General features: G+C 46.3%; 1 protein-coding gene across 1 annotated transcript in view; it reads left to right on the top strand.

The window, feature by feature from the left end:
* Nucleotides 1-16,155, top strand: part of LOC141075783 (alpha-2,8-sialyltransferase 8F-like) — a 433,541-nt gene that overhangs the window by 325,156 nt on the left and 92,230 nt on the right. Inside the window, exon 5 of the mRNA XM_073562929.1 lies at nucleotides 9,852-9,961. Coding sequence (XP_073419030.1) covers nucleotides 9,852-9,961 — 110 coding nt within the window. The remainder of the gene's footprint in view (nucleotides 1-9,851; nucleotides 9,962-16,155) is intronic.

Raw genomic sequence — 16,155 nt, 5'->3', positions numbered from 1 at the left:
ATGGGTCTTTATAAGTTGTCCTAGGTCAAGAGTATAGATGGAAAAAAGTAGGGGCCCCAAGACAGAGCCTTGGGGGACTCCAACAGAGAGGGGGCGGGATGAGGAGGTAGTGTGGGAGTGGGAGACGCTGAATGTGCGGTCAGAAAGGTATGACGAGATCCAGGACAGGGCAAGGTCTTTGATGCCAAGGGAAGAAAGAATCTGTAGCAGTAGACAGTGGTCAACTGTGTCAAAGACAGGGGACAGGTCAAGAAGGAGGAGGATAGAGAACTGTCTGTTAGCTTTGGCTGTGAGTAAGTCATTAATTTTGGTCAGGATAGTTTCAGTGGAGTGGTGGGGGCAGAAGCCAGACTGCAGGATGTCAAGGAGGGAGTTAGATGAGAGGTGGGAGGAAAGTTGAGCGTGGACATGCTGTTCAAGGAGTTTAGATATAATCATTGTAATTTGTTATAACTAACCATGTTAGTTACTATGCCCGGGCAGCACCGGGCTCTTCAGCTAGTATTCAATAAAATTTGGCATTTTAATTACATCCCCAGACTATATAAACAATAGTGCACGCAACCAGCTGTCACTCCAGACATACCATCAAGTCTGTTCCGGGTATAAGGAAGCTGCACACACTGTACTAACTGTATTTGTCACTGACTTCTATGTATCTCCCTAGTCTGTATGTCTTTACTGTATGTAATCCATCTCTTCTATCCTGTCGGCTCCTCAGTGGCGTAGCGTGTGGGGGGCGGTCCGCCCCAGGCGGCACATGTGTGGGGGCGGCGCAGCAGCAGCAGCAATTTCACCCTGTGGGAGAAGCGCGGAGGCAGTGAGGCACAGTGCAGTGCAGCGGCGGGCAGGGAGCAATCACAGAAGCTCCGCTGCCTGCAAGCGGGAATAGCAGGAGCGTAGCTGCAAGGACCCGTCCTGCTTCCTGCCCGCCGCCCGTGCTTCCTGTTTGACACAGAGGAGCGCCGCTGAATGACGTCATCATTCAGCGGCCGCTGCTGTGTGAGCGAGGAAGCGCGGGCGATGCTGTGGACAGGTGAGAGGAGAGAGGTGGTGTCTGTGTGTATGTATATATATGTGTGTATGTGTGTGTGTATGTCTGTGTGTATGTCTTTGTGTGTGTGTGTGTGTAGGTTAGCCTGGCCTTGGAGGAGATGGGGACATGAGAAGACCATGATGGGGAGAGAAGGCCATAATGCCTGGGGTGATGGGAGGAGGCCATGATGGGGGTGATGCAGAGAAGGCAATGATGGGAGTGATGGAGCAGGCAATGATGGGGATGATGGAGCAGACAATGATGGGAGTGATGGAGCAGGCAATGATGGGAGTGATGGGTAGAAGGCAGTGATGGGGTGAAGGAGAAGGCAATGATGGGGAGAAGGCAAGGGTGGGGGTGATGGGGAGAAGGCAATGATGGAGGTGATGGGGAGGGCAATGATGGGGTGGTGGGGGAAAATAAATGATGGTGGGGGAGAAAGCAGTGGTGGTGGTGGAAAGGGCAATAAATGGGGGTGGTGGAGGAGAAAGCAAAGAAAGTGGTGGGGGAGAAGAAAATGATGGAGGTGGTGAAGAGGGCAATGATGGGGTGGGGGAGAGGACAATAATGGGATGCGAGGGGAGGAGGACAAAGAGGGGTGTGGGGGATTGGGATGGGAGGAAGGGGGACTTATAATGGCCTTAGGAACAGGGGGAGGTGGAGGAAGACATTATCGTTTATTATGTCTAACACAGTCCCTTAGTATATAGTGTACTCACTAATTCTGTATAACACCATCCTTAGTTACATAGTTTCCTCTTTTATTATGTATAACACCATCCCTTATTACGTACCATCCTCTCTAGTTATATATAATACCGTCCCTTATTATATAGCTTCCTCTGCTGTTATGTACAGTGCTGTCTCTTACATAGTGTATTCTTGTTTATTTTATTATTTACAGTGCCCTCTTTTATTACATAGTCCCCCCTCTCTTTTTAGATATAAAATGACTGCTGATCGAGGAGCCGGTGACTAAACTACCAGTCCATCAGCTCCTCCATTAGAAAGGAAGCTTTCCCATGCACCATCAGCCATCATTGCATTATACAGCTAACAAGACAGGACGGTATGTAATAAAAAACAGGGCTCTATATAATCCAATATGTAAGGTCTGTCACATTATTAAAAAATATTATTAAAAAGCCATTAGGTCTTCATCCAGCATCATCAAGCTAATACATACATATATACAGTGCCTACAAGTAGTATTCAACCCCCTGCAGATTTAGCAGGTTTGATAAGATGCAAATAAGTTAGAGCCTTCAAACTTCACACAAGAGCAGGATTTATTAACAGATGCATAAATCTTACAAACCAAAAAGTTATGTTGCTCAGTTAAATTTTAATAAATTTTAAACATACAAGTGTGGGTCAATTATTATTCAACCCCTAGGTTTAATATTTTGTGGAATAACCCTTGTTTGCAATTACAGCTAATAATCGTCTTTTATAAGACCTGATCAGGCCGGCACAGGTCTCTGGAGTTATCTTGGCCCACTCCTCCATGCAGATCTTCTCCAAGTTATCTAGGTTCTTTGGGTGTCTCATGTGGACTTTAATCTTGAGCTCCTTCCACAAGTTTTCAATTGGGTTAAGGTCAGGAGACTGACTAGGCCACTCCAACACCTTGATTTTTTGCCTCTTGAACCAGGCCTTGGTTTTCTTGGCTGTGTGCTTTGGGTCATTGTCTTGTTGGAAAATGAAATGACGACCCATCTTAAGATCCTTGATGGAGGAGCGGAGGTTCTTGGCCAAAATCTCCAGGTAGGCCGTGCTATCCATCTTCCCATGGATGCGGACCAGATGGCCAGGCCCCTTGGCTGAGAAACAGCCCCACTGCATGATGCTGCCACCACCATGCTTGACTGTAGGGATGGTATTCTTGGGGTCGTATGCAGTGCCATCCAGTCTCCAAACGTCACGTGTGTGGTTGGCACCAAAGATCTCGATCTTGGTCTCATCAGACCAGAGAACCTTGAACCAGTCTGTCTCAGAGTCCTCCAAGTGATCATGAGCAAACTGTAGACGAGCCTTGACATGACGCTTTGAAAGTAAAGGTACCTTACGGGCTCGTCTGGAACGGAGACCATTGCGGTGGAGTACGTTACTTATTGTATTGACTGAAACCAATGTCCCCACTGCCATGAGATCTTCCCGGAGCTCCTTCCTTGTTGTCCTTGGGTTAGCCTTGACTCTTCGGACAAGCCTAGCCTCGGCACGGGAGGAAACTTTCAAAGGCTGTCCAGGCCATGGAAGGCTAACAGTAGTTCCATAAGCCTTCCACTTCCGGATGATGCTCCCAACAGTGGAAACAGGTAGGCCCAACTCCTTGGAAACGGTTTTTGTACCCCTTGCCAGCCTTGTGACCCTCCACGATCTTGTCTCTGATGGCCTTGGAATGCTCCTTTGTCTTTCCCATGTTGACCATGTATGAGTGCTGTTCACAAGTTTGGGGAGGGTTTTAAATAGTCAGAAAAGGCTGGAAAAAGAGATAATTAATCCAAACATGTGAAGCTCATTGTTCTTTGTGCCTGAAATACTTCTTAATACTTTAGGGGAACCAAACAGAATTCTGGTGGTTTGAGGGGTTGAATAATAAATGACCCTCTGAATAAACTTTTCACAATTTAAAAAAAAATTAAACAAAGAAATAACATTCTTTTTTGCTGCAGTGCATTTCACACTTCCAGGCTGATCTACAGTCCAAATGTCACAATGCCAAGTTAATTCCGAATGTGTAAACCTGCTAAATCTGCAGGGGGTTGAATACTACTTGTAGGCACTGTAGAGAGAACTGCGAGAAGATGAAAGTCTAGATAGAAATAATAACAGCAGAGTTAGTAGCAGACTAAAAATTAGATCTTTGAGTGTAGTGTGGGCTCTTCGGATGCTTCCGGATTATCAACGACCAAAGGGGCGGCAAATTTTTCGACCGCCCCGGGCGCCACAAACAGTTGCTACGCCACTGCGGCTCCTGCTGTGATTTTGCGCTGCCGCGGCTGCTGGATTAACGGCTTTTCTTCCATGTAATATAAATGCATATATATATGTGTGTGTCACTGACATGTACATATATATCTATTCTATGTGTATATATCTATCCTTTTCTAACCTGTCAGTGTGATTTTACAGTAGCCGGACATGTATTGCCGCCTTTTCAAAGGACACCGGTGTGTAAACATTTTTCAGCACTCGCATGGTGTGAGTGCTGTGCATTTTTTTCTCACATCCAATGACTTGCATTGGCGAGTCTCGTCCGAGACACGCAGCAATACGCAGCATGTTGCGATTTTTTTCTCAGTCCGATTTCAGCTGAGAAAAAAAATCGCAGATTAAATATAACTCATTGCACAACATTGGTCCGAGTGCAATTCATTTTTATTTATTGGAATGCACTCGTCCATTTTTCTTTCCTTAGGGGAATTTGTGGATAATCTGTGCTGCTGGTATCCCAAATAATAAATTCAGATCCAGACAGAAAGTAGAGGCGATTTCTCTTTATTTAGACATTTTGTTTTGAAGTACTACAGACTTCTTCATCAGGACAAAAAAGTAGTGCTCTCCTAAAAGCAGATACATTTATAATAGTGGTGAGCGAGCTTGCTCGCCTCTACTCCGCGCTCGCCCGAGCATCTCACTGCTCGAGATGCTCGGAGCTTGCCTAGTATTTCCGGGGTTGCTCAGCGGGACCTGCATGTTTAGTGCTCTTTAGAGAGCCAATGAATATGCAGGGATTGTCTGCCACACAGTCTAATGCCACAGCCATGTTGTTTGTGGCTTTACAGTGATTGGCTGGCCACACAGCGTCATCAGGTCTATATCAGACCTGGCGCTACCCTGCTCGTCACAGTCAGCACCAGAATCAGGCAGTGTAGGGAGAGTTGCTGCTGAGATAGGGAGAGATTTGTTTGCTTCGTTCTTAGTGTGGATATACCATATACAGTGCCTTGCAAAAGTATTCGGCCCCCTGGAACTTTTCAACCTTTTCCCACATATCATGCTTCAAACATAAAGATACCAAATGTACATTTTTGGGGAAGAATCAACAAGTGGGACACAATAGTGAAGTTGAACGAAATTTATTGGTTATTTTAAATTTTTGTGGAAATTCAAAAACTGAAAAGTGGGGCGTGCAATATTATTCGGCCCCTGTAACTTAATACTTTGTTGCGCCACTTTTTGCTGCGATTACAGCTGCAGTCTCTTGGGGTATGTCTCTATCAGTTTTGCACATCGAGAGACTGAAATTCTCGCCCATTCTTCCTTGGCAAACAGCTCGAGCTCAGTGAGGTTGGATGGAGATAGTTTGTGAACAGCAGTTTTCAGCTCTTTCCACAGATTCTCGATTGGATTCAGGTCTGGACTGTGACTTGGCCATTCTAACACCTGGATACGTTTATTTGTGAACCATTCCATTGTAGATTTTGCTTTATGTTTGGCATCGTTGTCTTGTTGGAAGACAAATCTCCGTCCCAGTCTCAGGTCTTTTGCTGACTCCAACAGGTTTTCTTCAAGAATGGTCCTGTATTTGGCTTCATCCATCTTCCCATCAATTTTAACCATCTTCCCTGTCCCTGCTAAAGAAAAGCAGGCCCAAACCATGATGCTGCCACCACCATGTTTGACAGTGGGGATGGTGTGTTCAGGGTCATGAGCTGTGTGTTGCCTTTACGCCAAATATATCGTTTGGCATTGTTGCCAAAAAGTTCGATTTTGGTTTCATCTGACCAGAGCACCTTCTTCCACATGTTTGGTGTGTCTCCCAGGTGGCTTGTTGCAAACTTTAAACGACACATTTTATGGATATCTTTGAGAAATGGCTTTCTTCTTGCATCTTTTCCATAACGGCCAGATTTGTGCAGTATACGACTGACTGTTGTCCTATGAACAGAGTGTCCCCCATCAGCTGTAGATCTCTGCAGTTCATCCAGAGTGATCATGGGACTCTTGGCTTCATCTCTGATTAGTCTTCTTGTTTGAGATGAAAGTTTAGAGGGACGGCCGGGTCTTGGTAGATTTGCAGTGGTATGATACTCCTTCCATTTCAATATGATCGCCTTCACAATGCTCCTTGGGATGTTTAAAGTTTTGGAAATCATTTTGTATCCAAATCTGGCTTTAAACTTCTCCACAACAGTATCACGGACCTGCCTGTTGTGTTCCTTGGTCTTCATGATGCTCTCTGTGCATCAAACAGAACCCTGAGACCCCACCCCACTTTTCAGTTTTTGAATTTCCACAAAAATTTAAAATAACCAATAAATTGTGTTCAACTTCACAATTGTGTCCCACTTGTTGTTGATTCTTCACCAAAAATTTACATTTGGTATCTTTATGTTTGAAGCATGTTATGTGGGAAAAGGTTGAAAAGTTCCAGGGGGCCGAATATTTTTGCAAGGCACTGTATAATACACCTCTCCATCTCAACTAACAGTCCTTCTGAGGACTAATAAAGCTAACAGATATCAGTGCTAGGCAGGCAGTGTATGTGGAGACTGCAGTGCATATAGCATGAGGGTCCATTCCAGATCTGTCTGCGGCTGCTGCTATTACAGATATTTGTAGACATAGCCCCAGGTATCAAGGGCCAGGAATAATTTTTTTACAGGCCAGCTATTTCAAATGATGGTTTGTTTGTCACATGGATCAGAGATAAAAAAGTGCACTCAAAATTCTGGCCTCCAGTAAAATTTTGTTGCAGGGTGATAGCAAAGTTGGTGCCATCAGTTTGCTGGCTTCCCAGGTTATTAATATTTGCTCACAGCTGTATACTTAGCCTTTACTGGATATTGAAATGGGGGACCCCCCTAAAATTATGTGGTGTCCCCTATAATTGATAGCTAGCAAAGGCTATGCAGACAGCTGTGGGCTGATATTAATAGCCTAGGAAGGCGCCATGGATACTGGCCCCCACCTGGCTAAAAACATAATCTCTCACCCGCCCCAGAAAAGGTACATTTGTAAGATGCGCCAATTCTGGCACTTAACCTTGCTCTTCCCACTTGCCCTGTAGCGGTGGCAAGTGGGGTAGCAGTTGGGGAGGTTGATGTCACTTTTGGGACATTAAGCCTTGAGGTTAGTAATGGACAGGTGTCCTATTACTAACCTCATAGTCAAATTGTAAGAAAACAGACACCCAGTAAAAAATCCTTTAATTCAAATAAAGACACAGAAGACTCCATTAATATTCTTAATTAAACCATACTTATGACCTCGCCTAATTCCTGCAAAACCCTCAATCTCCTGTAATATAAGTAAAATAATAAACCAACAATATACTATACTTGTCCGTCGTTGTGTCCCACGCAGTAATCCATATCTTGGGGATATACAGTTTTCACCCTGTACGGTGCCACGATGCGACCGCCCCGGCTGAAAACCACTGGTGAATAAGGAAACGCTATGAGCGCAGCTTCAGTGACTAGAGGTGACGTCACTGAGTCTGCTCTCCCTCACAGCCTGAACTGCGGTGGCCTCTGGACCATGGGAAAATGCCAGTAAAGAGTTGACCGCAGTTCATGCTCAGTGTATTCACAGCAGATCACCGTGAGAATTTTTTTTTTTTACTTTTTGCATGCTTCAATAGTCTCCATGGGAGACTAGATACTGCACAACTTTGATTGCCTCCGCTGCATACCGGCAATGATCATATCTGCTGCAGCCCTTTGGTTGTTTTGGTGACCCGCAATCTTGTGATGGAGTCACCGATGGGTGGGATTAGTAGTGTGCTTCCTGTAAGCACGAGTTAAATCCCGCTGTCAGAGATTAACAGTGGCATTTAACTAGTTAATAGCAATGAGTGGATCGGGATTCCATCCGTGTCTGTTGAGGGCACATGTCAACCGTGTAGTCAGCTGTCATGTGCCTGGAAAGGTCCATGCTCAGCATTGGAGCCCACAACAAACAGGGGGAGTCCAACATGGCAGTACTATTGTAACAAGGTGGCATGGGGTGGTAGTTATGGCTACAGTCCACGAACAGAGTCCACTGAGCAAACAGTCAGTAAGAACCCCGGCCCCTGCACATAAAATATACAGGACGGATACAACCCCAGGGGATTTACCTCTTCTTCTCGGTCACTGTAGCCCAGGCAATCAGGATTCAGAAGCACAGTTATGATCCAACAGAGAGATTATTTGTGAACGATGTAGAAAAGGGTAGAGGAATTAGTTGCAGTAATCCAATACAAGTTCCTGCTCTATCCCTATTGGTAGTCACTGAAGTGTCGGCAGCAGTAGAAGTGGAGTGGTGTCAGTGTCCGGTATCTGGACGCTTATAGTATCTGGATGCTTAAAGTCCTGATGCCCTCTTCACTGCCCATGGGTCTGGGGAAGTACTCCTCTCCCCTCCAGGGGAGCCTTTTCCTCCTCACATGAGTCCTGAGCACCTGCCCAGGGTAAAGGTGCCTGGGCAACTGACTGGAAGCAGGAGCTGCCTGCCTTTTCTGCTGCTAGTCCAGCCCTCATGTTAACCCTTCCTGTCCCTGCCTCTAAAATGTACAGGGCAACACAATACAGTTCAACAGTGGTATATTACAGACTAAAAGAGACACCACACATTGCATTAGCACACATGGGAAACATTGCAAACACAGCATATTACAATACATGTTAATAACAGTGCAGAAATGTTGCGTAACATATAGGTAGAGCACACGTGTACCGGATAAACTGCACGGGGAGAGAGAGGCAGATGAGGGTACCTGCCACCTCCTTACACTATTACACCACATGGTGGAAAGGGGTTAAAGTTTGGCTTCACCTGATGGACCTGAACATCCATGGGTCTGCACATTAGTAGTTATCTTTAACTTTAGGCCAATTAGAGATCACTTTATCTTCAACTTGCTTAACTATTCACAATAACAGTAATCTAGTAATTTTGACCAGGGGTGCCCAAACGTTTACTTTCCACTGAATATAATATTTGAATATACTGTGTGAATATACTATATATATATATATATATATATATGCTGTACAGCTCTGACAAAAATTAAGAGACCACCACATCAAACCCCTGTCATGGCAGCCCAATCTCCAGACCTGAACCCCATTGAAAACCTCTGGAAAGTAATCAGGAGGAAGATGGAGAGTCACAGGCCATCACACAAAGAAGAACTGCTGACGTGTGTGTACCAGGAGCGGCATAAGGTCACCCAGAAGCAGCGTGAGAGACTGGAGGAAAGCAGCCAAGACGCAGGAAAGCTGGGGTTAAAAATCATGGGGATTCCACAGAATACTGATCTCTGAACTCTTCCTGAGGTAAAACATTAGGATTGTTGTTTCTAAATGATTATGGACTTGTTTTCTTAGCATTATTTGAGGTCTGTTTTTTTTTTTGTTATTTTGACCATTTCTCATTTTCTGAAAATAAATACAAAATTTATTGCTTAGAAATTCGGAGACATGTTGTCAGTAGTTTATAGAATAAAAGAGCAATTTACATTTTACTCAAAAATATAAAGAGAAAAATCAGAGAAACTGAACATTGTGCAGCGGTCTCTTAATTTTTGCCAGAGCTGTATATTTATATACACATACACAATTTCAAAAGTTTGTTTTGTCACATTTTACTTGATATTAACTCTTTTACCTCATTTTAATATCCATTGACTCTCTCTTACTCTTCCTTCCTGTCATGTTTTTCTTTTTCTTTCCCTTTCTCTATCACTTTCTCTTTTCCTCTAAATATTTCCTTCTGTTTCTCTGTTACATTTCTATTTCTCACTCTCTCTCTCTCTCTCTCTCACTCTCGTTCTCACTCTCTCTCCATTTCTGTGTCTCTTGCTCCTTCCTCTCTTTCCTGACAGACATCTCCATTTACTAAACCCATCAGAAGTTGTGCGGTGGTCGGTAATGGTGGCATCTTGAAGAGCAGCTTGTGTGGTGCTGACATTGACCAAGCAGATTTTGTGTTCAGGTAAGAATGAAGTGTCCATGATATCCAAGATCATCAAGCTAAAAACTACTGGGTTCTCCTTTGGTGGCTCAGTGAAAATGGTCTCCAAATCTTTTAATTTCTTATTGTTGATATTAGTCAGGCAGGTGAGACCTAAAGCACATTCATCACTAACTTAATGCCATTTGGCACTTGGATACTATTAGTACAAAAGATGGTTGAAATTTACAGATCTCGAAGATTCAAACAATGCACAATTCGGTTCGCACAGATCACTAAAACAAATGCCCAGCTCCAATTCATACATCGCCAAAGATTGCATTAACCTAAAAGTGGGCTCATATGATGTCTGATGTTGCACGGGCTTTCCCATAATACCTTGCAGCTGTCAGGGTCCTGACAGCGCCGGCGTGCAGCCTCCGCTAAGCAGGGAATCACCAGCACCATAGGGACCCCTGGGGACAAGAAAAGCCGACAATAACGAGGCACGGGACTTGAATATAGAAGATTAGAAAGCAGGCACAGGACCTACGGTCATGTGAACGGTCATGGGACTGCAAGGGGCGGGGCTTAGCATCCTGCTTTCAGAGGAGGAATAAAACTCAGAGTCGGGCAAAGCAGAAGTCAGGCACAATACAGGCAAGCGAGGTACAGGAGGGATAAACAGACGGGAGGTCAGACAAAGCCAAAGGTCATACACAAGATATCAATACAGTACCAGGAATGAGACAGAACAGACAGTCAGGGCCAAGCAGAGATCAAAACCAAACGGACATAGAAGGTACCAAGCAGAATCCAAAGCGATATCCATAGAAGAGACCGAGTCATACATAGAGTATCAAGCAACCAGAACACAGCACTAACACACTCAGGGGTCACCACACAATGCCAAGGGCGAAAGTATAACTGACGGGGATGGGAGCGTCCTGAGGCTATAAGAAGCCTCCCCAGAACCAATGAGAGGCCACCCTATTAGGTCCCAGGTGTGCAGGTGAGAGTCTGCACTGAGGTCAGAACATTAACCCCAGCAGTGCCGGTCACCCAGCACTGGTATCATGACAGTACCCCCCTCTCTACGGGGGGCCTCTGGACCCACAGGCTTGCCCGTGTACCTAGCATGGAAAGCCCAAACCAGGCTATCCGCATGCATCAACCGAGCCGGCACCCAGGACCTGTCCTCCGGCCCATACCCCTTCCAGTGAACTAGGTACTGTACTGACCGCTGTACCAACCTAGAATCTACAATGTGACCAATCTCACATTCCACATGTCTCTCAACCGAAACCGGAGGAGCAGCGGACTCGGATTCTCCCCGGTCTGCTTCAAACGGTTTCAGTAGAGATCTATGGAAGACGTTAGGGATCTTGAAAGAGGGTGGAAGGCACAGCCTGTACGCTACGTGGTTGATTTTTTTCCACAATCTTGTACGGGCCAATGAATTTGGGGCCCAACTTGGCTGACGGAACCTTTAACTTAATGTTTCGCGTGGAGAGCCAAACTTTCTCTCCCACCTGAAACATGCAACCAGGTGTTTGTCTCCTGTCTGTGAAAAACTTATACCTGCTTTGAGAACTAGATATACGCCGCTGGACTTCTGCCCATGTATCTTTTAACCGCTGGACAGAGTCCTCAGCCCCGGGGCACCCCAAATCCAGACGAGAAAACTCACCAAAATGAGGACTGAACCCATAGTTGATCAAGAAAGGGGACATACCAGTGGATTGACTCACCCGACTATTGAAGGCAAATTCAGCCAACGGCAGTATATCACACCAGTCATTCTGTCTAGCAGAAGTCCGACATCTGAGGATCTGTTCCAGAGACTGATTAGTGCGTTCTGTCTGACCATTACTCTCAGGATGGTATGCAGACGAAAAGGACAGAGATATCCCTAATTTTTTGCAGAAAGCACGCCAAAACTTAGCCACAAGCTGCACACCATGATCAGACACCACATTCAGGGGTACCCCATGCAAGCGGACCACATGCTGCACAAACAATCTGGATAAGATCTCAGCAGAAGGTAATGCGGACAGGGGTACAAAATGAGCCTGCTTAGAAAATCTGTCCACCACTACCCATACCACCGTATTACCCCTGGATGAGGGAAGATTGGTAATGAAATCCATGGACAGATGGGTCCACGGTCTTTCGGGAACTTCCAAGGGCATCTGCTCCCCCGCCGGCCGGCTATGGGAGCTTTTTGAACGAGCGCAGACCCCACAACCAGAAATGAATTTCTTAATATCAGATCCCAGAGTAGGCCACCAGAAGATCCTAGCCACCGCCAGTCGCGTGGCTGATATACCAGGGTGAGCACACAACTTGGATTCGTGGAACTCTTGCAAGAGTTTAAGGCGAAGTTGCTCTGGGACAAACAACTTGCCCCCTGGCTTGGCCGCAGGAGCCAGTGACTGGGCCCCCTCAATTCCCCGTTCCAATTCAGACGAGATCCCTGCTAACACCACCCCAGGGTGCAGAATGGATGATGGTAGCTCAGGGACAGACACAGGGTGAAAACTACGAGATAAGGCGTCAGCCTTGACATTCTTTGACCCTGGACGGAATGTAATCGTAAACTGGAAACGAGAAAAAAAGTGACCAACGGGCCTGTCTGGGCGTTAATCTTTTAGCAGACTCGATGTAAGACAAATTTTTGTGATCAGTGATCACAGTAACCGGGTGACTGGCCCCCCTCCAAAAAGTGCCTCCATTCCTCAAACGCCAACTTAACCGCAAGAAGCTCTCTATTGCCTACATCATAATTTCTTTCAGCAGCAGAGAACTTCCTGGAGAAGAAGGTGCATGGCCTGAGTTTGGTTAGAGTGGCAGACCCTTGAGGCAACACCTCCCCCACCCCCACCTCGGAGGCGTCCACCTCCACGGCTGTATCAAGACAGGAGCAGGCATAAAACATTTTTTCAGCGTTGCAAAGGCCTCTTTTGCAAGTGAGGACCAATTTCTCACATCCGCACCTTTGCATGTTAGATCCGTGAGAGGTTTGACCACTTGCGAAAACACCCGGATAAATTTGCGGTAATAATTGGCGAACCCCAAGAAGCGCTGAAGACCCTTAAGATCTCGGGGTTGCACCCAATCCGCAATGGCCTGCACCTTCTTGGGGTCCATGCGAAAACCCTCCCCGGATACAATTAACCCCAAAAAAGACAATTCTTGCACACAGAATACACATTTCTCCAATTTGGCATACAGATGATTTTCTCTGTTTTTGGAGAACAGTTCGTACATGTTCCAAATGAGAATGCTTGTCGGTGGAGTATATCAAAATATCATCTAAATAGATAACGACAAAACGACCAATGAGATCTGAGAATACCACGTTGATGAAATTCTGAAATATGGCGGGGGCGTTGGTAAGACCAAACGGCATGACTAAATTTTCAAATAGTCCCTCGGTCGTGAGGAACGCGGTTTTCCATTCATCCCCCTCTCGGAACCTTATCAAATTATATGCCCCCCAAAGATCCAGTTTAGAAAACCACTTTGCCCCTGATAGTTGGTTACATAAATCTGGAATCAACGGAAAGGGGTACGTATTCCGTACAGTAATCTGATTAAGCTCCCGGAAGTCGAGACAGGGACGTAACCCGCCTTCTTTTTTCATTACAAAAAAGAAACCTGCTGCCACAGGTGAGACTGAAGGACGTATGTGTCCTTTGCGCAGACTTTCAGCAATGTACTCCTTCATAGCCAAGCGCTCAGGACCAGACAAATTAAACAGACGGGCTTTAGGTAATTTAGCCCCCGGGACCAGCTCAATAGCGCAGTCAAAGGATCTATGTGGCGGTAACGTCTTGGCCTCGCTTTTGGAGAATACATCTTCGAAGTCCTTCAGGCATTCCGGAATACCTTCCAGCTCGACAGATGATACAGACACAGATTTAACAGGTTCAACCAGCAGTGCGGATTTATCACATGACTCAAAATCATTAAACCCCCATTGAACAATCTCCCCCATTTTCCAGTTAATAACTGGGTTATGGCGTTGTAACCAGGGCATGCCCAGCACCCACCCTGCAGGTAGATTGTCCAGCACAAAACAACTTAGGTTTTCCACATGAGTAGCGCCCACTCTGAGCGAAAACAAGTCAGACATAAAGCGAATTCCCTCCTTAGTGAGGGGAGAGGAGTCAATGGCCATCACCTTGATTGGAACCTTGAGCCTAACTGTCCCTATCTTGCAGTGTGTGACCAATTGGGAGTCAATGAGATTAATCGATGACCCGCAGTCCACGAAGGCTGTAGAGGAAAAAGAACTACCATCCACAAACAGTTCCACAGGCAGTACCACTTTAGAAAATGAGGAAAATGGTACCTGAGGGTCTGAGTAGTCTCCCCGTTGACTACCCAGACCTAGTCGTTTCCCGCCGACCGGGTTTGAAGATGGGCAATCAGGACACTCCCTTTTCCAATGTCCCATTTTACCGCAGAAAAAACATAACTGCTTGTCCTTCCGGCGTTTCCTCTCCGTGTCCTTCAGGGAGAGGGCGCCTACATCCATGAGCTCAGGGGCAGTCTCTTTTCCACTGGGGAACAATGGAGTTTCCACCTGCATCACCCCTCTGGCCCGCAGCCTGCGGTCCATCCGGACGGCCTGGGTCATGGCGTCGTCGAGAGAGTTAGGTGGGGGATGTAATGCCAAGGCATCCTGCAGCCGCTCAGACAAGCCTCTGCAAAAGAGTCCTCGGAGTGCGGCGTCGTTCCAAGAGACCTCTGCGGCACAGCGGCGGAATTCAGTGCAAAACCACTCAGCTGAGTGTTTCCCCTGACAGACACTCATCACCATGTCCTCTGCCACTCGCACTCGGTCAGGCTCATCATAAATGTGCCTGAGGGCCTCAAATAATGCATTCACCGACACTCTCTCAGGGGCAGTGTGAGGAAGGGAGAAAGCCCAGCTTGTGGGGACCCTCTTAATAGAGACATAACGACCCCAACCTTCTGACTTTCGTCCCCAGAGGAACGTGGTCTCAAACTAAAAAAAAGTTTGCACCCCACCATGAAGACCCTGAACTCTTTTTTGTTTCCAGAAAAAAGTCAGGCAGTTTAACAGGTGGTTCTGGGGACACCAAAACAACATCACTCGCCCCAGCCCCCAGAGACCAAGCAGCTAAAGCCCCCCGCACTGTCTCAGAAACCTGCTGCTGAGAACGAGCCAGAGCTTGCTGCTCCAGAGATAAACCCTGAAACATCTGACTCAGACTTTTCATTCGGTCAGCCAGAGACTGTATGGGATCCATAACTCTCTGCATAAAAAAAACCCCCAAAAACTTAATGGTCATTTATAATGTCAGGGTCCTGACAGCGCCGGTGTACAGCCTGTGCTAAGCAGGGACTCACCTCCACCGTAGGGACCCCTGGGGACAAGAATATCCGGACAATAAAGATGCACGGGACCTGAATGTAGAAGTTTAGAAGGCAGGCACAGGACCTACGGTCATGTGAACGGTCATGTGACTGCAAGGGGGCGGGGCTTAGCGTCCTGCTTTCAGAGGTGGAAGAAATCTCAGAGTTGGGTAAAGCAGAGGTCAGGCACAATACAGGCAAGCGAGGTACAGGAGGGATAAACAGACGGAAGGTCAGACAAAGCCAAAGGTCATACACAAGATATCAATACAGTACCAGGGATGAGACAGAACGGACAATCAGGGCCAAGCAGAGATCAAAAACCAAACGGACATAGAAGGTACCAAGCAGAATCCAAAGTGATATCCAGAGAACAGACCGAGTTATACACAGAGAATCAAGCAACCAGAACACAGCACTAACACACTCAGGGGTCACCACACTATGCCAAGGGCGAAAGTATAAATGACGGGGATGGGAGCTTCCTGAGGCTATAAGAAGCCTCCCAAGAACCAATGAGGGGCCACCATAATAGGTCCCAGGTGTGCAGGTGAGAGTCTGTACTGCGATCAGAACATTAACCCCAGAAGTGCCGGTCACCCAGCACTGGTATCATGACAGCAGCTAAGATATCACATAGTCTAGTGAAGTCAAGTTGGAGGCTCTATCATAAGAATGATGAAACGGGAGAGTAGGGGACATTTTTGGGTTTTATAGTCTAGGGTTAGGAGATCAGAGCACGCAAGTCATTATACAAATGAATTGAAAGGCCTAAATTGGTGATGTACTACTTCAGCACTGAAGAACATGGAACAGGGGTGACTTAGTTTCAGTTGGTTTACAATAAT

The sequence above is a fragment of the Dendrobates tinctorius genome, unplaced genomic scaffold (genome assembly GCF_039654945.1).
Source record: "Dendrobates tinctorius isolate UK_male_01 unplaced genomic scaffold, ASM3965494v1 ptg000371l, whole genome shotgun sequence".
NCBI classification, from domain to species: domain Eukaryota; kingdom Metazoa; phylum Chordata; class Amphibia; order Anura; family Dendrobatidae; genus Dendrobates; species Dendrobates tinctorius.
This window is presented reverse-complemented; position numbering and strand designations above follow the sequence as displayed.